This window comes from Mesoplodon densirostris, chromosome 13 (genome assembly GCF_025265405.1).
Source record: "Mesoplodon densirostris isolate mMesDen1 chromosome 13, mMesDen1 primary haplotype, whole genome shotgun sequence".
Classification (NCBI taxonomy): Eukaryota; Metazoa; Chordata; class Mammalia; order Artiodactyla; family Ziphiidae; genus Mesoplodon; species Mesoplodon densirostris.
Window position 1 is genome coordinate 32,056,783 of NC_082673.1, and position 25,216 is coordinate 32,081,998.

Below are 25,216 nucleotides of genomic sequence, written 5' to 3' on the forward strand. Positions count from 1 at the left end.
TTTTAATTCTAATGTCTATTATTCACAGCTTAGATATGTTGACTTTCTGGTTATTCATCAATCCCTTTTCTGATGTATTTTCCTCTGAAAAACTGCATTTTCTTCCAGACTGTTTTTGTCTGATGGTGAAGAATAAATTTTTCATTTGCAGTATAAAGTTGATCTGAGAAAAAATGTTTACCTTGGATCTTCACTTGGCTTCTGTGAAAGAAACTTAATAAAATAATATGGGCAATTCCCATTACTAATCCTAACCATGTACAACAGAGGTCTGTACAGTAACATAGCAAAAATAAGTTCCTGTAATTTTACTTAGTCATTTCCTGTTTTAGACTAAGGAGCAGTGAGAGACATTTATAAATAATGATACCTCAGATCACTTTTGTTAAATGTCCTCTAATATTTGGATATTTGGATCTGGCTTGTGTTATCTCTTTTACAATCTTGTCTTCTTTCTTTGCACTTTAGTGTAAAAACTCTGTGATTTCTTATCTTCTTCTTCAGACACTCAGGTTCATCAGAATTTCCTGTGACTGTGACAGTAGAGAGTCCTTCCTCCTCAGAAATCAAAGAGGTCGATGATTCCTCAGAAAGTGTTCAGGAAGAGCCAGAGAAAATCTGTTTGAAACAAGAAGCATTGCAGGTACAAAGTTATCACTTTAAAGCTATAGAGAAGATTATTTTTCAATTGGAAACCCGATTGCAACACGGCACAGCTTGTGTGAGGATTCTGTTTTCTCCTCCCATCTGCATTGTATCCCCTCGAATGGTTCCTTAAGCTTAGACCAAGATGAATGGTGGACATTTGAACTCTAAGAAATAAAAACCAAAACATGTCGTTAGTAGTATATTTTCCTTTCCTTAGAACTTTAGTATATTAGATTTAGGGAGAACCTTAGTGATCATACGATAAAGAAATTGAGTTCTGAATGAATATAGTCAGCTGATTCAGTGCTCTTGTTTTACAGATGAGAAAATTGACAGTTCTAGTTGAACTCTCTTTTTACAAGAGGAAAATAAGGCCTTATTTTAAATAAAAGTAAAGTTGAAAAAGTTTTCGTGTTGATATTCTCCTTTCCTAAAATAAAACATATCAAGAAGCCACATTCTATTACCAAATAAACCTGACCTCTAATGTCATTCCATACTTTTGTTTGTATGGACAGAATAGAAAAATTGATTTTCATACATTTTTGCACCTAAAAAATAATACATTTATTTTAGTTCAACTTTAATGAAGAGCTGAACATTTTCCTACAGGCAGCAATGTGGATGAATTTTTTAAACCAATGTTGAGAGTAAGAAATAAGATAGAAAAGACTTCATATACTATGATCCTCTACATAAAGTTAGCTGTTGACCCAACTAAACTCTTTTGTTAGGGATGCATGCACGTTAAAAGACATGATTGTCAAGAATTGAGGATGGGGGCTTCCCTGGTGGCGCAGTGGTTGAGAGTCCGCCTGCTGATGCAGGGGACACGGGTTCGTGCCCCGGTCCGGGAAGATCCCACGTGCCGTGGAGCGGCTGGGCCCGTGAGCCATGGCCGCTGAGCCTGCGTGTCCGGAGCCTGTGCTCCGCAACTGGAGAGGCCACAGCAGTGAGAGGCCCGCGTACTGCAAAAAAAAAAAAAAAAAAAAAAAAAAAGGAGGATGGTGTTTAACTGGGAAGAGGGAAGGAGCTTGTGATGAGAAAAGGATATGGGGGGGGTTTTGAGATGCTGACAAGTATCCATACTTTCAGATTCGAGTAGTGTTTATGTAAGTGTTCTCTCTTTTTGTTACATTGACAGTTTTGTTCTGTGCACTTCTCAGTTCGCATATCATATTTTACAATTAAAAACCTGCATAAAGAATCGGTCGCTTCTTGAGTGCTGGATGTGGGAGTGGGATGAGACCATTTCATTTTAAGCCCTTCACTACTGTTTGCATTCGCATGTCCATTCATTCAGCATTAATTGCACATATACTATGTACCGAGCACTCTTGTAATTTTTTTTTTTTTTTAACTTTCAGGGAAATTTATTAAACAGAAACATTGACTGAAACCATTGAACAAAGGGCATAACAACACACAGAGGAACTTCTAACGGCCACCGGAGCCAACGGGTCCCGGCACCCCCACCCCAGCGTCCCCAACAAGGTGCCCCCAATACACCCCACCCGGCGGCCCTGCATCCCCCCACAGTCTCCCTTCTTCAGGGCCCCACGGGTGGCCTCTCCCCAGGAAGATGGGCGCCGGCAATGCCCGCTCCCCCCAGGGCAGACCCTCTATTTCTGGCCCACATGCCCGGGGCCTGGCCCTGCCCAATGGCGGGCACAGGACAGTCCCACAGCAGGGCGTGCGCCACCGAGCCGAGGACGTGGAGTCCCGAGGAACAACGGGTTGGCACAGCAGAACACAAGCCCTGGGGGGCCTCCCGCAGACCTCCTGCAGCCGCGGTCCAGGTCTTCCTTCCCAAGGTCCCAGGTGGGCTCCCAGGTCCTGGGGTGGGCGCTGGCTGTGACCACGTCCATGCCGTCCTCCCCGCCGGCTCCTGAGACTGGCCTCGGGGTCTCCACGCCAGGCAGGGGTGGGGGGAACTGCTCGGAGGAGAACACACGCACATTTCCACAACAAGCAGCGCTGGGCCTGAGTGTATGCCCAGAAAGCACACGTTGAGCTCACGACACTGGCCCACAGAGACCAGAGCCTTGGCTGGCACGTGGCGCACCTCAGGGCTCTGCGGGGGGATGATGGCTAGGGTGTGTGTGTTGGGGCGAGGGGAGCGGGGACGCTCCCTGGGTCCCTCTGGGGCCTACAGGGACACATTTGGGCTTGCCAGTACAGGGAACAGCCTGTCCCAGAGGGGGGACACTGAATAGGGGTCCCCTCTCGGGAGGAAGGCCCAGGAACCTTGAGCGGCCCCTAACGCCTCCCAGGCCAGTGTGGGTGGCAGCCATCTGCAGGTGCCCCTCACCTAGGCCGGGACTGGCCACTGAGGGCTGCTCCCGGGTGGCAGGCTTTGGGGCTGGTGCTGGCATTGGCAGCTGGTGAGTTGTGGTTCTCCAGGCCAGTCCCAGGTCTCCAGTGGCCATGCACAAACCTAGAGAGAACAAAACACTCCTCCCTCCCTCCAACAAATTCTCTTGGACCCCGCCCGGACCCCCTCCTCCTCCTGCCCCTCCCCCTCCTCTTCTCCACGTCTCCCTCCTCCGTCTTCTCCCTCTCCTCCTCCTCCTCCTTTGGAACACGCTTCCCTGCACCCCCACTCACACCAAAGCCAGTTGTGGGGTACTGGGCAACCAGCTACTCAGCGCCCTGCCGCCAAGCTGAGCTGACGCTCTCTCCTGGGATCGTCTCCTCAGTGTTTGCTGTCCTTGTCCCTACTGCCCTTTCAGGCTGCAGGGGGAGGAGAATTGCCCCTGCCCTCACTTGCGCAGAGGCTCCAGGGTGCTACCTTCCTGGGGCTCCCCTCGAGCGGTGTAGATGATCCTGAAGTTGGACCCTGTCTCTGCCCCACAGCCCTTCCTCGCCAGCGCCAGGAGAAGCGCCTCTAGGCCCTGCGTGGCCTGGGGGCCCATCAGCATCATTAGCTCAGAGCCCACAGGGTGGGCGTTTGAGGGTGGCCAGACGACAGGGCTGATGCCAGAGCCCCCGACTATACCTTTTTCAGCCTCTGCTGTGTTGGGGTCTCTCTCTGAGGCTCGGGTACCCGTCGTGCTGCGTATGGTGGCTCCCCGCTTGTGTCGCCGGTGCCTCCCTGAGCTGATTTGGGCTGGGTTGGTGGAGTCCCTTCCAGCTGGTGGATGCCGAGGGGGCTGGGCCTGGGCCTGGCTGCCCTGCCCCTCTGCCCCAGGCAAGGCCCCCCCTGTTTCTGTGGACTGCCCCTTCCCCTCGTTAAAATATTTGTGTTGCCTGCTAGGGGAGGGGGTGCCTGGGTATCTTGAGCCTATGCTCCCTAGGGCTTGGGGTGGCTCATGGCCCCAGGCCCCATCTCGTTTCCCAACTCTTCTGCTGCAGGCTGAGGCTTCAGCTTTGCCGGGGGTTGGCCCTCATCCCTAGGACACGCTGCCTGGCTGTGGCCTTCCTCCCCAGTCCCGCAGCAGCATGGCACCTGCGTGCGCTTCAGTGACAGGGTGGCCCCTTCCTGGACGGTCTGCGTGCTGCTCTCACGAAACAGCCTTGCCTGCTCCCTGACCGGAGAGACGGGGACACTGGTTTCTGCCAGCACCTGGGCGCCAGAGGCCGTGCGGCCCCTCCTACTTGCCTCTGCTTCTCCCTGGTCAGGGCCATGGCGGCCTCTAACTCCTCCTCATCTCGAATGAGCTTCAGTAACTCCAGGAAAGTGGGCGCACTCCCTCGCTGCTCCATGAGCTTGAGCTTGCCCTGGAGGGAGGTGCTCATGGAGGCCTGAGCCAGGATGTATTTCAGGCGAATCACGTCTGCCCTTCCCACTGACTCGGGGCTGTGCTTCACAGCGTTCTGCAGCACGGGCTCTAACCGTACCAGAAAGGCAGAGACTTTCTCTCCGGACTTCTGGAGGGTCTGGAGGAATTTTAACTGTGAGGTTCTATAGTCCTCTTTATTCCCGAAGATCTGCTTCAGGGCGTCCAGGCACTGCTCTACACTCATGGAGTCGCTGTTGGCCCGGAGCGCCCGCATGATGGACAGGGCGGGGCCGTGTAAGCTTTCCAGCAAACGCCGCTGCTTCTCTACCTCAGACACCTGCCACATCTGCATCATCTCAGTCACCTGCTCTAGCCAGGCTTCAAAGTTCTCTTCGCCTGGGCCTGGGAAAGTGTTTCCCGAAAACACCTTCAGTTTTTGGTACCACACGCTTCCTTTCAGAGGCTGCAGGTCTGGTGGCTTGACTTGAGCCAAGCCTTTTGGCTCTACGTCCTCAAGGTACGTCCCCAGGGTTCTGACCACATCTACCATTCTCCGGCCCTCATGTTTCAAGAAGTACTTCAGTCTGTTGATAAATTCATCATCTGACATACGGGGTTTCATCACCACTTCCCAGGTACCTCCCTTTCCTGGGATCTGACTGGACGTCGAAGCATAATTGACCGTGTCGGCCAATTCAGTGAAAACTGCCTTAGAGTTGTCTTCCCTTCTGAACATTCTGCCCAGCACACTGTAGGCACCCAGGGGCTGTAAGCCTGCCTTCAGGGTCTCTTTAATTTCCTCTTCACTACACTCCACAGGTATGCCCACGATGAGCAGGCCCACATCCCTTTGCACCAATCCTCCAGCAGATTCACAGCCATTGCTCCCTCTGTCTTTGGACTGATCTAGTATAAGGGGCAGTAATCAGCTCACAGAGTTTGACCAGGACTCAAGGAATTCCGAGTCAATGCCAAGTATGAAGGCAGAATCGTTCCGGGTTTGCACAGCCTCTGCTTGCCGTGGACTCCTCCTCAAAGTCCCAGAACTCTTCTGTGTGTACTGGAGGTGCCTGCTGGAGATGCCTACAGGCCAAAGCGCCTGCGCTCCACAACCACCACGCGACCGTTACCACTGCTTGCGCGGTGCATACTCCACTCTTCTAATTTTATATGTGTTTTAACTCATGTAATCCTCACAAGAGCTCTGTGATATGGGAGCTTATCTCCATTTTATAGATGAGGAAGTTGAGGCCTAGAGTTATAGAACTTGTCCAAGGTTATATAGCTAATGGGTAGTGCCAGGCCCATTTGCCTCAGAGAATCTGAATTTTTACAATATAACCTAAAAGAGAAATTTAATTACTAATTATAAGCAAAAAAAATTGCACATTAAAGAATATGGCAAGTTTTCATCTATCCAGTTACAGAAAAACACACAGTCTGTCTTTCACATACGTACATCTTGTATTGGCAGGGATTTTCCTTATTAAGCAATTACTTATTGACCATCTACGTTGTGTTAGGCACAGGTGCTGGGGATAAACACTTAATAAAATACACTGCCTATCTTCAAATAACTTGCACTCTAAGTGAGGAAGTAAGCCAACAGTTATAGTAGAGGTTCAATACCAAGTGATACATCGCTGATGGCAGTGTAAAATCTCAGAAATCTTTTGGAAAGAAGTTTGGAGATAGGTACCTCAGAACCTTAAAAATGTTCATTTGCTTTGATCTCAAACTCATTTTTATGGATTTATTGTAAGAACGTTATTCCAATGTAAGACCTGAAACAATAAAACTCCTAGAAGAAAACATAGGCAGTATTCACTTTGACTTTGGTTTTAGCAATATCTTTCTGCATATGTTTCCTCAGGCAAGGAGACAAAAGCGTAACTAAACAAATGGGACTATTATCAAACTAAAAAGCTTCTGTACAACAAAGGAAACATCAACAAAATGAAAACCTACCAAATGGGAGAAGATATTGGCAAATCATGTATCTAATATCCAAAATATATAAAGAATTCATGCAACTCAACAACAAAAAAGCTAACAATCCAATTAAAAATGAGCAGAGAAACTGAATAGATATTTTTCCAAAGAAGGTATATAGATGGCCAACAAGCACGTGGAAAATGTTCAGCATCACTAATTATCAGGGAAATGTAAATCAAAACCACAGGGAGATATCACTTGACACCCATTAGAATGGCTATTATCAAAAAGACAAGAAATAACAAGTGTTGGAGAAGAAGTGAAGAAAAGGAAACCCTTGTGCACTTTTGGTGGGAATGTAACTTAGTGCATGGTAAATGACATGGAGGTTCCTCAAAAAATTAAGAATAGAACTATCATATGATCTGGCTATTCCACTTGTGGATATTTATCCAAGGAATACAAAAACACTAATCTGAAAAGATATATGCACCCCTGTATTCATCACAACATTATTTAGAATAGACAAGATATGGCGACAACCTAAGTGTCCACTGATGGATGAATGGATAAGGAAGATACACACACACTTACAATGGAATAATAGCCACAAAAAGATGAAATCTTGGCATTTGGGACAACATGGATGGACCTTGTGTGTATTATGTTAAGTGAAATAAATCAGATGGAGAAAGACCAATACCACATGATTTAACTCATATGTGGCATATAAGAACAAGCAAAACAAAACAAATGAACAAACCAAACTGAAACAAATAGATACAGAGAACAGAGTAGTGGTTACCAGAGGAGAAGGGGGTGGAGGGAGGGCAAGATGGGTAAAGGGGGTCAACAATATGATGACAGATGACAACTAACCTTTTGGTGGTGAGCACACTGTAGTGTATATAAATGTCAAAATATAATATTATACACATGAACTTATGTGTTATAAACCCATGAAAATATAAATAAATAAAAACTTAATAAATACATTTCCTTTCATTAACTTATGAAACAGCAACATACTTTGCCCAATTTACTTAGCTTCAGAATTTTCATTTGTACAGTTTGAACCAGAAGAAGTACGTTTATTGGTCTATTTTTTTCCTAAAATTCTAAGACTAAATTGTTTTTACAATGTCTTCATAAAATTATTAATAGAATGCTTTCATAATTATCTCACATAAATATTTAGATAAATAGCTATGTAATAACTGAATTTTCTCAAACTGTTAAAGTATTATTTCTAAAGGTATATTTCAAGAAGGATTAAGCTGCACAGATATAACGTTTAATGATAATTCTCAAATGAAAGAACTTACTATCAGAAGCATGTAATATATTAGTACCCTCATTTTGGAGTTCAGATTCTCTCTTCAGCAGAAAATGCTCAGGGCATATGTGGTGATGATTGATTTTTTTTTCTATGCCTATATTCCTATAGCATTTCTTATCATGATCTCATTGTGTAACTGCATTTAAAGTGTGCTCTTAGGAACTTCCCTGGTGGTGCAGTGGTTAAGAATCCGCCTGCCAACGTGGGGGACACGGGTTCGAGCCCTGGTCCGGGAGGATCCCACATGCCGCGGAGCAACTAAGCCTGTGTGCCACAACTACTGAGCCTGCACTCTAGAGCCCGCGAGCCACAGCTACTGAGCCCATGTGCCACAACTACTGAAGCCCACGTGCCTAGAGACGGTGCTCTGCAAGAAGAGAAGACACCACAATGAGAAGCCTGCGCACCACAACGAAGAGTAGCCCCCACTCCCCGCAACTAGAGAAAGTCTGTGTGCAGCAACAAAGACCCAACGCAGCCAAAAATAAATAAAATTTTTTTAAAAAAGATGATTCTTTAATAAATAAATAAATAAAGTGTGCTCTTAAGCATTTGCCAATTAAAGAAACTCAACATAAAGACCCAAAGACCCCATCTGAGTTTGCTAAGTGATGCAGTGTTAATAAAACTGTGGCTCATTGGAATCTCGTGTGTTACAGGATTTTTTGCACACTTAGCTCTTCAGCTGATTTGGTTTGGATTCTAGTCAAATTACTTGGTACCTTGGTTAAGTGGGCTTGTGAAAAATACCTGATGTATACAACCACTTCATATGGAGCTAATAGCTATGTGTTTGCTAAGTATTTTGTGAGAAGAAAAGATCAGAGAGCAAAGAAAGCTGGATTTCCTTAAAAGCACCGAACTGTAACATGTATGTAAAGACTGGGTAATTACTGGGCAGAAACAGGCCTGCCAGGAAAAGCCAAATATATGCAGCTCCCTTCTTTTGCTGAAAATCTGTCCTAGTTTCATGTTAAATTATATATTAAAAGAATACTGCATTTTTCTATAATGATGTTTTTATAATATAGAGGGTATGTTTCTGACCACAGACTCTACATCCACAATATATGATAAAAGCAAAGGTATAATTATAAAATATCATACTCATTTAAGTAGTAAAATATATTCTAAACCTCATAATGGACAAATATAGGCACTGTGAGGTGGTTATATAAGTCTCTAATATATTTTAAAAAGGTATATATCATGTTCAAACCAATTTCTACTATATCTTAAATTATAACTATATAAAATGAACACATTAACTTTAATGACCACTTATTTACACTAATATAAGTCTGTTCCCCAACAAGAAAGATGTACATATGTATATGGGTGTTTGTATGAGTTAGATAACTGCATCTTTTTAAAAACTGTCCAAGAAAGTTTGAAGTAATGAATTTTCATGTAGCATGAGGAGGTAATCAAAATCATTCTCCCATATTTCCTTAATTCTAAGGTGCCATATGTTGTATATGTCCTTAAGTTAGTGAAACTTTTTTTGGAGAGAAAAAGCAAGTACACCAAATGCACACATTAGAAGGAAAATTCTGGTTTTATAAATTTTATAATAAAAAAATGAAGATGGAATACATATTTTTATTTACCTTAGAATTAAATTTGAATTTAAGCTTAATTGCTACAGTAACCTTTAGAAATTTTTATTATGCAGTCTTTCTTGATGATAATTTGTAATTTGCTATGATTGATGTAGAATTTCCAAATTTCCATCCATTTTTAGAATTCAAAATTTTGGCTAAAACCATCAATTATTTGAAATCCTCTCTCAATCTAGACTGTACGTGAGGCCAGTACCTGAGCTGATCCTCTAGAGAGCTTCATGGACAGTATAATAAGGGGAGCCCTTGTTGAGTAATTTATAGTTGATTAACATCATCGTGAATTGCTCCCAACTTTATTCATGATTCTGAACACTTGAGATAATTGAAATACCAAAAGAATGAGTATAAAGCTATTAGGACGAGTGGATACTTGAGCATACTCACAGTCTCTTTGAGGCAGAGGCTCATTTTGTGCATAAGTGTAAAAAATATATTTTTGGAAAAATAATTCTACTTCCAGTTAGAAGATGGTGAACTCAGAGATTTCATGTATCACTGCTCAAAGTGTTTAGAGCCATTGAAAACATTTCCCCCTAGACATTGACATGATGGACTTATTTTAATCAGCAATTACAAAAGTTGACCAAGTGCCAGGCATCAGTGAGTAGATTATTGGGCAAAAATCAGTTGTTTCCCCTTGTACAAAACCTGGATGCATCCCATCCAAGGACAGACTTAAACAGGCAAGAGAAAGTTTATTCAAAACTATTGCAATTGGAGAGAGAGATTGGACTAAACTCTGCTGAAACAAAAGGTGGGAGAGTTTATCAATTCTGGAGTGAGCTAGTGGACTGGTACTGGATGACATTAGGAGGAGGCTGGTTAATGTGATTAGGCCATCTGTGTTTGCTAATCAGCGCTTATTGAAGTTAGACTCTTGCCCTCCCACAGAGAATGTGGTGCTATCTTTCTTGATGGTTACATGGCTTACATGATTACATGGCTCCCATGTCCTTGAGAAAGACATTCCTGGGTTGTAAATCTAGCAAGATTACTAGAAGAAGATTTATGTGTCAAAGGGGTGAAAAAAGAATTTGCATGTTTTTTAGAGTAAATGTTCTAAATAAGGGGAGGTCAAGGGCCTATAAGCCAGGAAGAAACCTGTCTAAAGTTTTATTAGGCTGAAAGGAATGTTAAGGCTGTCTTGGTCAATCTAAACCTTGAACACAGGTACAGATGTTTGCCAACTCTAGAGAAAAGCCTACAAGTACGACCAGCTCCTTTACCTTTAATCTCCCATCCTCCCTAATCTGATTTAGATATTTCACTTGTGTTGTCACAGGCTTACCAATATCACAGAATTTATCAAGTCAAATTTCAATTTTTTGTCTGTTTACTACTCTTTTTTTTTTTTTTTTTTTCTTTTTGCGGTATGTGGGCCTCTCACTGTTGTGGCCTCTCCCGTTGCGGAGCACAGGCTCCGGATGCGCAGGCCCAGCGGCCATGGCTCACGGGCCCAGCCGCTCCACGGCATATGGGATCCTCCCAGACCGGGGCACGAACCCGTATCCCCTGCATCGGCAGGCGGACTCTTAACCACTTGCGCCACCAGGGAGGCCCTGTTTACTACTCTTGACACTAGACTATAAGGTACCTGAGAACAGGGACCTGTTTACATTTGTAACCACAGGACCTACTGTAATTCCCCTTACCTCAATTAATGCCTGCTAAAATAAACTGAATTCTAAAAAATTAACAGAAAAGTAGCTGAGATAGGAAATAAGAATGTGGAAATTACAAAAAAAATTAAGAACCTTTAGTTTGGTAAAATGAAGATGGTAAGGGAATATGATCAGAAGCCACATATTCCTAGAAGGTATGAAATTTTCTAGTAAATCCTAGAAAACTAGAAGTTGGCCACACCCAGTGGAGATAGGAAAGAGGGCTCACATTTAACGTACACTATATGGTAGACATTATGTTAGCATATCAAATTTAATCATTTATCTGTGAAGAAAGCACTGCAAACCCTGTTTTATAAGTAAGAAAACTGATACCTGGAGTGGCCATATACCACCTACAAAACAGTGAACCAAGATTTCAACACTCACCTTTATGGCCCCAAGTCCTAAAGCTATTAAACTTGTCTGCCTTAAACATAAATTATAATAGTTTTAAGTTTAGGAGAGAAAAATGATCAATACTTTTAACTTTGCATATGAGATGATATCCCTAAGAAGGGATCACCCTCAAAATAGAAATAGAATCAATAAGTATCAGATGTATCTTTAAATACTAGAGACAAGCAAGGTTGTAAAGAAAACTGGTGATGTTTGGGGGTACCTTCCAAAACTTTTGAAGGTGGTGTCACCACAAGGAGACTCTGTCTCTTGGTAGCACCATCAGCTCTGCTTCTGGATTGGATGGGTATTGAGATGACATTAGAAGTGCTCTTCTCTTAGAGTTAGGACATTCTCTGATTCTTTAGTAATGAAATACCTTTGATTCTTTGCTTTATCACTGAAAAAGATTGTTTAAAGGAACAACCTTTTTGTTTTTCCAGATACACACTGGGAATGCTATTTACTAACTCTCACTACATGCTAGAGATATGATGGTAGTCCCCTTATATATCCCAGTATACCGTACAGAAAATATTAAGGTTACTGGCATCAGTCCCATACAGTAAAATAAGCTATTTAAAGGAGGATATACCTGAACTGGAGAGGGATGTCTGGGACAAGAGCAAGCAGGATGGAGAGGATTTAATCAATTTAGTTTTATCTGGAAGCCTGATAAAATTCAAATACCTATGTCTCGCTTACATGGGACTTATTTTTCAACATAATATGGCTTGACAATTTTTCTTAAGAATTTGGGATGAGAAGGAAAAAATAATTTAGTCAATAAAAGGAATATTGATGTTCCTCATATTTCTTTGAAATCCTTTGGTAAATTTCTTGACTTGTCATCTGACTGATTTTTTACCCTTTTCTAGAAAAAAAGCATACCGGGAGGAAGTAAGACCTAGTGCTTTTCTAGTGTACTCTTGGCATTCTTCCAACTCTTCTGGAAAACATCATTCTATCACTTATATTCCTGTAGAACTGTACGTTGAAATGAAGGAACCCTCTTACACAGCCTCTTAGACAAAAGTATCACGATATTCTTAAAAAGACCCTATCCAAACAGACATATTTAAAATAATTATTAGTTCATCATCATGCCCCAACAAGACTGCAAGCAAGGTTGCTTAGCAACAGAATCAGGCACCCTTAACAGGAACATGCATGGGAACAATGGTGAAAAGTGATCGAGATCTTACAAAGGCAAATTCTTTGAATTAAATCTTTGTGAAAAGACATCATGTGGATAATGAGTTTTTTAACCTAAGAATTGTTTCCTGAGATTGATACATTGTTTCGTAGCTAAACATGAACCACTTTCCATAGAATAGATAGAACAATGGAACTTTTAGTCTTTACATAATTTAGGGCACTTACAAAACATTATTTATCAGTGTTAGCTTGAAAATGAATAATATTTCTGTGTCGTCCCATTATCTTTAAAACTGTATAGATATATAAGGAAAGGAAGTTACTTACAAAAACAAATACTACAAGTATATTTGATTAATGACGTTCTATTTTTATGTCATACATAATTAGACTATAAAAATGGTATTCTTTTAAATTTGAACAAGATATAAGTATATATATATATATATATATATATATATATATATACATACATATACACAAACATGCATTATCTATCTAATTCCCATTTCCAGTGGGAAAAAAAAAGAAAAGAAAAAGCCTACAAAGCATTGTCTCTTTGGGACTCCTAGGTTGACTAATGAATGGGCTGATTTTATACTACAATACCTGTAAAAGCACTAACTTGCTTCTATTAGTAAATGGAAGAAAATCCAGTACATACGGGCTCTCTTGATGCAATATGTAAACACCCAGCAAGTTCAGAGAGTAATAAGCTCAACATCCTGTCAGAAGACCTCAGCTTTGACACTAGTCCCATCTCTGGCTTGGACAATTCACTTAACCACCATAGATCTCATATTCCTCATCTATAAACGGAGGCCTCCAAGATTATTTTCAGCTCTAAAATTCCTAAAGTTCATGTCCATCAACTCTAAGTAGCATCACTCTTTTTACTCATAGAAGAATTGTTTGTTTTACTGCATTGGTTATTTGACTACTGTCTTTATGTAAATATTAGAAGTAGCAGGCTTGTTCACCAATGCATTCACGTATCAGGCAGAAAAATTTCAATACTGGCTTTTTGTTTGTTTTTTTCTTCATGTCTGATTGCATGTCGCAGAGCTGATTTTTAGTTTCTGGAAGTTAAAAACATGTACGTGCAGATATAATATGCTGCAGGTATTTATATCACCAGCCATAATGTTTTAAAACAACTGGCTTCTTTGCGTAGTCTTTAGAAGAGGGTTAGATGAGCACTTCTGTTTTCCTTTTCTTGAGAAGTTTTATAACAACACCAAAAGGTCATCTTTAAAATGTCAGACAAGATTAACAACAAAATCTTGGAAGACAGCCAGTCCACCAAGGAAACAAACCCAAAGGACTATTTACAGATGCACACCTTAAATAAGCAACAGAACCTGAGAGTGGGGTGAGGGCAGGGGAGAGAAATACTTTGTAGCAAAGAAATACTTTCAAGAGATGCCTCATGGCATTGAACTGTTGGAAACCAGTAGCAGTAAACAAACCTGGCCCCCAGCAATTGCTAAAGGGCACATTCATCAGGAAGTTAGAAGCAAGAAGTCTAAGATCAGGAGTCAGAGAAGCAGAATCATGAGCCACACCCACACTGGGTTCTATATGCTATTGTTAAAACAAAGAGAACTTGATATAAATATTTTAATTGCAAGGAATTGAAGAAGTGGTTTTTAATCCTACTTTGATTATACAACTGAGGATGTAGCTGTATAGTCCTGACAGCTGAGTAGTAGAGAAGATGCTGTTTTCTTCCCCCAAAAATACCACTTCTCCTACTAACAATTCTAAAGGGAGAGAAAGCCTTTAACAGAGAACACATTAAAGGAGAGTCACAGTTATTTAAAACCAGAAACTTAAATATTGATGTAAGAAGCAAGTAGGTTTAGGAAGAGAGCAAGCTACAGAAATTGATAAAAGCTTTGCACTTTTAGTTGAAATTTTTAAAATTATAAACAGAAATGGAGAGTTCTCTGCAATTTGTATTTTATCCAATATTCAACTAAGTGGCCTATTAGTTTAGTAGGATGAAAAGTATCTTGCTGGCAAATGTGGAAACTAATACTGAAACAAAAATATAAGGCAGAGACATATTTTTGTAGCAAAGGATTTCACCAGCTTTTTCAAGGTTGGCACCAGAATCATATTATAGTTATACTTAATATAAATGTTAGATTATGAAATGCATAAATGTATATTCAGGAGAAATAGTCAATAAATTGTACATAATGTACTACAGTAGTAAATGTTAGGTTCTTTTCAATGAATACTTTAGAGAACCCGTGTCCCCTGCATCGGCAGGCGGACTCTCAACCCCTGCGCCACCAGGGAAGCCCCTTTATAGTGTTTTTGCGATCTTTTTAAAGAGGCTAGTTTTTAAATAAATACTGTTTCAAATTTGGGGAATGAGAAATTTAAATTAAGATGAACCAGATTTCTACAATCCATTTTCTGATGCTCAAAGTGGGCACACTACAAAATGGTGCATGGCTGAGGCCATGTGGTAATCTGTGTGTTCCTTGCACTGTTTGAATTATATTATACATCCGTAATATGCAGGGGCACAAATCACTCATAGGTTATGCTTTTTAGGCAAACTTTTACACACGAATAACAACTAATTAGAATAGACCTTAGCAAAACCGTGATGTTTGCTTGTTTCATCAAGCTCCACTTTCTGAGTTTCCCCTGTGAGTCTATTTATTGCTCTGTCTTCTCTATTCCCTAATACCCTCTGCAGAACACTTATGCCCTCAAGTTCTCTTCCCTCTCACACATCATCAAACTTGCTTTTGGATCATTCAGGCTGAGGTAAAAATGACTACGATCTTAAAGCACAACCAGTATTTGAATTTTAATGGGAAGAAAAGATTTAAGGTAAAGGAATGAGATTCAGAGATAAAGGGATGAGAGTTGAGTGCCAACCATCAGTTAGTAGATGGGAAGACAGTTTTAGGCAGCAAAACTTTTCTGCATCTCTAATCATAATACTAATTCTGCAAGCTATACAGTTGGAGAGATGCAATCATATGAAAGGCTCAAGATACCAGAAAATAGAAATCAAAACTATTTCTTCTTAGTTCATAAATAGGGTGTAGGTTTACTAAAGAGGACATTAAAATTGCTCCCTGTTTCCTGAACCCAATCCATCCAGCAAGGGAAAGGAGTTGAATAATGTGGCATTTGAGTTGCTTAATGGCAGGGAGAATGCAGAGTGCAGTTACAGATGTAAAATGGATATCAGGATGTTATTTGTGTGTATGTGTATAGAAGCCACCTCTGTCATCAAGGAAAAGACATTTAAATCTTCCAGAGTTATTAATTCACTGAGAAGAAACAATGAACTTCAGCATCATTTTGTTCCTAAATTGGGTCCTATTTGAGGGATGAATCAATAACAATGATTTCCTTGAAAGGTCTCTCAAGGCTATTGATTTTTTTATGGCCCTGGTATGCAAGGGGGTTGTTCTGAAAGGACACAAACAGGTAATACTCTCTTTCAAGAATTTTGGTCGTAGTAAGTTGAGCAAAACCTACAGTATGATAGAAAGCAGTTAGTTTTCTTTGTCTCATATACAGAGTTAAAATTAAAAAGTGAAAAGACCCTACGTTTTATCATTTTATATTCAACACTTACCTACATAATTGTTAAAACAAATTGATCTTACTACCTATTATGATTATTAAGGTACCAAAAAAAATTCACTTTGAAAACAATTCCTGAATATGGATACATTTTGAATTCAGAATCACATGGAAAAAGAAGCTTCTTAACTTACATGGGCCAGTGTCCTATAGTTATTGATCATTATACATGGGAAATAAATTAATTTTCTAACATTCCATCATTTGCTATTTTTTTTAACAGAAGAGGGATTTTATTGTTCAGCACAGGGAAATATAGCCATCATTTTTAATAATTAAATGTAGTATAATCTATAAAAATATTGAATCACTATGTTGTACACCTGAAACTAATATAATATCGTAAATCATCTATACATCAATAAAAAAGAGGTATTTTAGTTTTCTTATCAGCTGTTCTGTTCTTTGTTAAGAAATGAGGAAAAAAACACTTACTGATTCTAAGGAAGTCAGATCCTTGATTTGCCTGATGATTATGAATATGAAAAAAGTGTTCTCTACAGAACAGTAGCTCTTAATCAAAAAAAGGCCAGCTTTAACATATTCTACAAAGAAGTGTATGCCAAAATATAGCAATCCTTTTTGATTTTTTTGAAGTTTAAACAAATAGTGTACTCTGCATGAATTTTATCTTTCAACTAAATCATTCTATTGTGGAATTTATGTTGCTATAGTACAAGTTTACGAAGAAAATGTAGTAGGCTTCACATATCTCCATATCTTATATTGATGGCATTTAAATTCTAATACCAAACTGTTATTGTTTCATAAACTAGGAGAAAATTGGGCTGATAACAAGCAGGAGAAGCTGGCAGAAACAATAGATTTTCCACTCTTTGCTTTCTATTGTTCGTAAGCCTAATTACCCTAGTTGACCCATTAATGACAACACATCACAAAATTTTCCTGACTGCTAATTAATTAGCTCTAATTTCACTAGCTTTGTTACTGCTAAGGCTTCCACTAATTCTATGTGTGAATGTCTTCTTACCCTACTAATCCTATTTTCCTCTTTGAACTTCCTCACATGTAGAGAACACATTTGATTGACTTAAGAGTCAGAAGATACTTATAATCAGAGAAAAAGCAAAAAAGAATGACTATAATGCCAATTAGTATAACTGTTAATTAGAAATTATGTTTTGAGGATTTTCAGACAGAAGAGGGGTAGAAATGATAATAGTTTAGTTTTAGGAAAGCTGTAGTACACAAATAGAACCCCAAATCACACCACAGATATTTTTCCAGGAAGTGAATATATCTGATATACACTCAATTTGTGCCCATGAATGGTGAGCAACTAGAAGTAAAGGAGAATCACATAGTTACATTTCTGGACAAATCAGGTTATCAGAATGTTGTAATAATGGCAGTTTACCTCAATCACTTCTTAGGCTTTCTTATTTACTATGCTAAATGTTAAATGAGATTTCTGAGTAAAAGCATTACAATGACTTCAGCATTGTGGGACATGAAACACAGTGAGAACTCAGAGCAGGGAAGGAAATAAGTAAGGTAAGAAGGAAAAAGAATTGAAAGAGCTGAAAGGTGTATTACTTGGCTGTCAGGTGTTAGGAGAGTTTATTTGTGCTTTTTCTTAATCTTCATAATGCTCTTGTCAGAATGGTAGTAACATACCCATTTTTTGAGATGAGCGACCTTTAGCTATAGGTTGCACTTGATTGTCTGCCAGGTTTTCAAGTCTGTGATGGGGACAGTAATGTCAGAAATTTCAATCCCAGTCAAATCAAGACCTGGTAGAAACACCATTATGGAAGTGCATAGTTTTGACCCAGATTTGACCACATGAAAATGTTGTTCTTTCTTCGCCAGGATGATAGTCTATATTTCAAGGAGAATTATAATTCTTGCCCCATAACAATTTCTCTGAGCTCTTTGTGACAACTAAAGCCTTTGATTGATTTTCATATTAGCAAAGCCCTGGAATTCTATGCAAAATGCTATGAATAGTTATCTACCTATCTAATTATTTTTAGCAAAAGGATGCAGAGCCGTTATCAGATTCTCAAAACTCAATCAGATTATCTAACAGTTTACATTAAATGAGGTAATGAATGCCCTTTCTGAATCCAAACATTATAATATTTTTAATCCTTACCGTGGTCCCTGAAATGTCTATTATCTCTAATTATCAGTAAGGGAACTGAGGCGTAGTAAAGTCTAAGTAAGTGAGAGGTCTGGAATTCAAATCCAGGTCAGTTTCAGTCTTGAACACCACTAATTCTATAGCCTACACTGCATTCTGTACTCCCACTGTAGATAATCAATAAATGTTCATTTATTTCCTTTACCCCAGTTGGGGACAAAGAACATGGGTGTGTGAAAGAAAGTGCAGGGCTTCCCTGGTGGCGCAGTGGTTGAGAGCCCACCTGCTGATGCAGGGGACACGGGTTCGTGCCCCGGCCCGGGAAGATCCCACATGCCACGGAGCAGCTGGGCCCGTGAGCCATGGCCGCTGAGCCTGCGCGTCCGGAGCCTGTGCTCCGCAACGGGAGAGGCCACAACAATGAGAGGCCCGCGTACCGAAAGAAGAAAAAAAAAGAAAAGAAAGTACAGATTAGTTTTAATGTAAATGATATAATAATAATGCTAGTCAGCAGTTACGGAATATTCATATTGTGCTAGGAGTTGAGCATTAAGTACTTTACAGGCATTCTTTTATTTAAAATCTCATATATATATAATACCTACCTTAGGAAGTAGGTAATATAAGTGTGCCAAGGTGATTGAAATAACGTGGTCATGTACAGGCAATGAAACTGGGAAAGAGTTTTCTGGGCTGATGGCTGAATTTTGGCCAAGACATTAAGGGGAGAAGGGATGAGCACTGGTGGGGAGACTGAAAACTTATTCATCGTAGGGAGAAAGCACTGGTGGAAGCATTGTACTGCTTGCTTAAGAACTGTTACCCTCATAACCCGAAAACTGACGTTTTGCTGAAAGCTGAAGGCAGATTTCTTGCAGTGTGAAAAATAATTTACTGATATCTATTCATCTCTTCACGTTTGAACATGACTGTTTTGCAGATTTGTTGAAATGACTCAAGTTCTCTTTCAGATCTGGACTAAATGCCTGTATCCCAGCATTAGGGCCCATGGAGCAGCATTTGCAAGCCCATACTCACCTCCCCGCTTTTTAGTGTTTTGCACTCTTGAAAAGCAAACAACAGCAACAACAATATCTTATTTCCTTTTATCTATAGTTATTATTAATCTTGTCAAGAAGCCCAATTTGATATATTTATGCTAAAATATAAATGAAATTTTTTCCAGTTTTATTGAGATTTAATTGATATATAATATTGTATCTGTCCAATGTGTACAATGTGATGATTGATATATATAGAGAGAGTGTGAAATGATTACCACAATAAGTTTAGTTAACCTTAATTCACATAATTACAGATTTTCTTTTTGTGATGAGAACTTTCAAGATCGACTCTCTTAGCAACTTTCAAACATAAAATACGGTATTGTTAACTGTAGTGACTGAGCTGTACATTACATCACCATTACTCACTTATCTTATAACTAGAAGTTTTTATCTTTTGATCATCTTCACTAATTTTCCTCACCTCCAACCCCCAGCTCTGGCAACCATCATTCCATTCTTTCTATCATGAGTTCAGTATTTTAGATTTCACATATGAGATCATAAAGTATTTATCTTTCTCCGTCTGACACTTCATTTAGCATAATGCCCCCCAGATCCACCCATGTGGTCACAAATAGCCAGATTTCCTTCTTTATCATGGCTGAATAATAGTAGGTTGTATGCACCCCTTTTTCTTCATTCATCCACAAAAAAACACTGAGGTTGTTTCCATGTCTTGGCTACTGTATTGGGTTGGCCAGAAAGTTCATCCAGTTAATGAATACACTGTTCAATAAAACTTGGTGAAAATGAAAAATGTGTCTTTTATTTTTACTTAAAATAAATCTTTGACAAAGCCAGCTAGGCATCCCTTTGAGTAATGACTTATAACACATTGAAATATTTTAAACAAATGAACAGTAATAGCTTAAATGACAAATGTTACTAATATTGACACAATTGATCAAGGAGAATATGTTAGAATATGTTAAAATGCAGATGGACAGTGAAAGAACAAATATAACTTTTAACTAAATATTGTCTTGATATTTAGACCATTGGTTAAGAACATGATAACAGGTTTCATCCATTTCAAGAAAGCAGAATATTTGCAGATCACTTAACATTTACTAGGTGTGTTCTCAGTCTGGAAGGATATATTTCATTTACGTGTCATTTAATTTAACCACATCCCTCTGTAATAGATGGTGTTATCCCTATTTGCAGATAGGAAACAGGCTCAGAAAGAGTCAGGATGTTACCTAATTCTAGTAAGTAGCCAAACCTAAACTGATCTAATTCCAGGGCAAAGCTCTTTGTGACACCTCAGTGTGGGTCTTTATCTCTTTGAGAATTGTTGAACATTAAAAGCCTTCTTCCAGGTAAATGCATAAAGAAACAACATGAGCAATGATATAACAATACAAGTCTCACTAAATAATTGGTGTGTTTGGCCTTGCTTTTGCTGATAGATCTTTTACAAAATTGCTTTTCTCTGAGATAGTGGACTTTAAATATTTTCTTTGAAGACTTTCCTAAATTATAACTATCAGAAAGCTACTTTGCTTTAAGGCTAAAGAAAAATGAAAGCTTACTTAACTACACTTAGGTGCCAGGGTCATACTATGAACTCTACACCTGCCAGGATTCACGCTAAGATAGGGTGGCTCCGCAAACTGTCCATAGTACTGTGATTTCTTTCTGATATTTTGAAGTAGAAATAATTTAATAACTATTCACAAAAGAGAGAAACACTGTTTCTGGGTCCTCAATATCATACTGCTGTAGGCTAATTCTTTCTCTCTTCTCTTGCCCCTTAGTATAGAGAGTGTGTTTTGGGGACCCTCCTTCACGATCTTCTGCATTCCAAGAGCATCTTACCTAAATCCAGGACTTCTCAAGCAGCCAGTTTTGCCAGATGATCTTAGGGTTGGTTGTACCCATATATGTATAATCCTGAACTTCTCAAGTAAGGTCCTTATAGAGCATAATGGCTAAGAGATTTGGTGCTGATACCAGACCTGAGTCCAAATACTGCCTATGCCCCTAACTAGCTGTGTAACCTTGGAGAAGTAACTTAAGCCCCTTACAGGGATTAGATTTCTCACCGGGAAAATGGTATAATAAATGCATCTACCCCATATGGTTAGTGTGTAAATTATGTAACTTGAGATGGTGCATGTTAAGCATTAGCACAGTGCCTGTCTCTTGTTAGTAATACCTGCTTTTATTATTAATTATTCTTTTTATATTCCCAGTTTCAGCTAGGTGCCTAACATATAGTAGTTGTTCAGCGAATATTTACTGGATTGAACTAGCTCTGAAATTTAATCATTGGGCCAACAGCAAAGTAGTCACCCCACCATCATTTCTCCCACAGAAAGGGAGAATAGATGGAAGCCAGCCATCATACTTTCTTTTCTTATTCTAATCTTCCCATCCAGCCCCAGCAATAAAATAATCTTCCTGAACCCCAACAATTTCGAGAATTTTTCAAATCACACTATTTGAAAATAGTTGGGTTTCCCTAATCTAATATGTCCCAGAACCCCAAGGTCACCAAGCTTATATTAATGAAGTCTAGTTAAGATAAATGATTACAGTTAGTAAACCAACTGCTTATGAGCTCATTGGGCTTTTTATAATTTACTATCTGCACTTCATAGAGACACAAGTAATTTGCTTTTGTAGGACACTCGTCAAAGTAGTCTTTTAAAAAGCACAAATCAGATGCTATTATTGCACTGCTTCTAACCTCTAAAGGCTATCTATTGTAAAGAGATTAAATTTTCAACTCCTTAGCCAGGCTCACAGGGACCATGTGCTCTGGTCACTTACTACATCTTTCCCTGACCTTCATGGGGTTCGAGGCACAGTTGTCTTTTTCAGTCCGTCAGATGCAACAAGCTCTACTTCTTGCTCTCCCAGCTTTAGATTAGCTAATCCTTCTACCCAGACCAATTTCCCTCTGATCATTAAGGTCTTGGTTCAAACGCCACCACTACTATCTTGACCAAAGAGACCTGCCTCCTCAGTGTCTCTCCATCCCATTGTCCAGTTGTATTTCTGTCACTGTACAAAATTTACTTACATGTTTACTCTGGCTTCCTCCACCACTGGACATTTGCTTAAGAGCAAGGACTTTGTAATTTTTTGCTCACCACTGAATCTTCCAAGGCTTGCAGCAGACACTGGCACATAGAAGGTGTGTAGGAAACGTGTGTCTAATAAATGAATATGTGAATGAAAAAAAAAACTGAAACACTAACACAAGAATATTCTTCTTTCAAAAGAATAATGAAAAATAATTTCATTCAATAAGAGTCATTCTTAGTTACTGATACATGACTTAGTAGTTCCCATTCAATTTAAAATGTTCCCTTTTTTTCTGATACTTCACAAGTCATTAATTAAATGTTGCTCACTTTTAAGGCCAATCTGTGAGACATTATTTAACTTGTCTACTCTAAATTTCCAGCATTAACTCAGGCGGGGCTTCACCAAGTACTGATCATGTGACCTTGGCCTCTCATTGCCTCAGTTTTCTCATTTGGAACATGGGTATAATAATAGGCTTATTTCATAGGCCTATGAGGAGGAAAACCTCATATATATATATATATATATATATGTGTGTGTGTGTGTGTGTGTGTGTGTGTGTGTGTGTGTCTATATATATATGTATTTAAACAGTGTCTTAGAATAGTGTCTGGCACATGATAAGCATTATAGAGTATTGACTGCTCCTACTAGTACTGTTATTATGAGAACTAACTGTTGAGAATAATCCTTCATATAGTGGTTTATTCCACCGAAGATAAAGGAAACTAATAGAATATTAGAAATCAGATTAAACACAGAAAGCCAGTAAAATATACCAAGACAGAAGATGATGAGAGTGTGAAAGCATAGAAGAAAAAAAACGGTTTTTCTTTTTCTTTTTTAAAGAAGGAAATAGCCTAGAAATAGGACAAAAACTATTCATTGGCTATACTGACATGGAGATTGCTGGTGACCTTCATAAGTAAAATTTCAGGACAGTGGGCAAAGAGATTACGGTGAGAGAAGTCAGATGGATGTAAATTATAGAGTAAATGGGACGTGAGGAAATGGAAACAATATATGAAGATAACAATTTTGAAAAGTTCAGACATGAATTGGCTAAAGAAGATATGCAGGGATTAGGAGAGGAGGGAGGCTTTCATGTTACACGTATAGTTTTTAACATTTTAAGTTGGAGTCACTAGTCTAGAATGAGGTTGAATTTTGGCAAGAATCGTTCATAAGGAGTAGACGGGTTGTAGAAAATGCAGTGCTGTGACGTACTTGAGAAGATGAGAGAAAATGAAATGCTATCTGTAGTGCACATGGCCTTTTAACTTTAACTCCTGTAGTAAAAGGGAATACAAAGATCAATGTAAATGCTAATGAATTAATGGATTTGGCAGTGGACTATTTACTGACTTCTGTGTTCTTAATGAGTTATGAAGCACCTCACCAGCTCAGAGTGAAGGAAGTAGAGAGGATGGAGGAAAATTTGAGGAGGGCAGGTAAAGCCTCTAAGAAAATAGTCCTTAAGGAGAATTAGAAAGAACTTACTGTAAGTCAGAACAATATTTCCAGTCTTGAAAATCCATTTGAAGTTGGTGATTATTAATTTATTGGAATACCAATTTGCCCTGCCACATGATTTTTCTCCAGCTACCTGGATATATGTTACACAGAGGCAGAAAAGAGTGAGAGATAACAATCGAGGGAAAATACAATTAGTATTTTTTTTACCTTTTTCCACTTCCCCGCTCCAACTCTGGGAAGCCTTCACGGACATGGCTGCCCTCCCGGCCCCCAGCAGCACTCTGTTATCAAAGAATTCAAAGAAATGGAACATAGGTTTCCAACTTATTAATTTAGCAAAATCAAAAATTATATATAATGTCTTCTGTTGGCAAAGATTTTTGCAATATAATTTGGTTCCATCTTTTGACAAGTAATTTGGCAATGTCTAGCAAGATAAAAATGTTAATAGCTTTTTACACATTAATTCTAATTCTGGAAGCTTATGCCAGTAAATAATTTATAATCCAGAAAATTATTATATAAAGATGCTCATTGTCATGTCATTTGTAACAGCAAAAAACTGGAAACACCTTTAATTGTTAACGATAGGAAAACAGTTTAGGAAATTATATGCACTTAGTAGAAAATTACACAGTTACTATATTATAATTACAAGATGATGGAGCAAAATAGAATAATGCTTAATAAAGAAAGAATGAAGAAAGCTGACCTAAAATTGTGTCTTCCTTATGACAGTAATTATGTAAACATATAAATATTTATTAAAACTTAAAACCAAAATAAAGTTTTAAAAGCTCTGTACCAGTAATAGGGATTTTATGTTTGTTTCAAAATATTTTTTAACATAACTCTTATAATTTTGTTTTTTCTACTCCTTTTCTTAAGAATTTCTGATTATTACCTCATTTTTCATTTCATAGTTTCAAATGAAGTCAGCAATTTTATCATCAGAGAAGATTAGACTTATCTGACAGTTCATAATTCCAAGTTATTTGGCTAAGAAGACCATATACACTTGTAGATGATTTCAAAATAAAATTTCGAGAATTTTTTTTTTTTTTGCTTAGTCTTTCCTAGTATGGAGATTAAGCAAACTACCTAAAATTGCTAGCCATTCTTTTTTCATTTTTCTCATTTTATTCATTTATCTTGCCCTTCACAGAAATGATAACAAATGAGTCTGCAGTTGCATCTGCCAATTTCTTAAATCCTCTATTATCTAAATTATGAAATCATACTAATATGAATGCTTCCAGTATTTTCAGAGCTCTTTAGTTATTATACTTTAGCATTCTGTATGAAGTATCTTATGTAATTGTAAAATTTAGACTCAACTTCTGGAAGCTTTTGATTTCTTAGTTCAAAAGTGAGAGATCCTTAGTTCAGCCATATGATTAACAATTACTTGTACAGTAA

At 39.0% G+C, this 25,216-nt stretch overlaps 2 protein-coding genes and 1 pseudogene across 10 annotated transcripts in view; 2 read left to right on the forward strand and 1 right to left on the reverse strand.

Annotated features, from left to right (window-relative positions):
• Positions 1-7,282, forward strand: part of LOC132501100 (centrosomal protein of 78 kDa-like) — a 77,381-nt gene extending 70,099 nt beyond the window's left edge. For 6 of the 9 annotated variants that reach the window (XM_060116590.1, XM_060116588.1, XM_060116587.1 and 3 more), the window contains one exon: positions 505-589. Coding sequence is in view for 1 of the 9 variants with exons in the window: in XM_060116593.1 (XP_059972576.1) it covers positions 505-643; positions 2,016-2,045 (169 nt within the window). In the remaining 8 variants the exon portion in view is untranslated. Of the gene's footprint in view, positions 1-504; positions 644-2,015 lie in introns of those variants that run through there. The other 3 variants (XR_009534140.1, XR_009534139.1, XM_060116593.1) reach the window with 3 other exon arrangements.
• Positions 3,941-5,252, reverse strand: LOC132501099 (paraneoplastic antigen-like protein 5; annotated as a pseudogene).
• Positions 5,339-25,216, forward strand: part of LOC132500611 (basic proline-rich protein-like) — a 72,961-nt gene continuing 53,083 nt past the window's right edge. Inside the window, 1 exon segment of the mRNA XM_060115723.1 lies at positions 5,339-5,513. Coding sequence (XP_059971706.1) covers positions 5,339-5,513 — 175 coding nt within the window.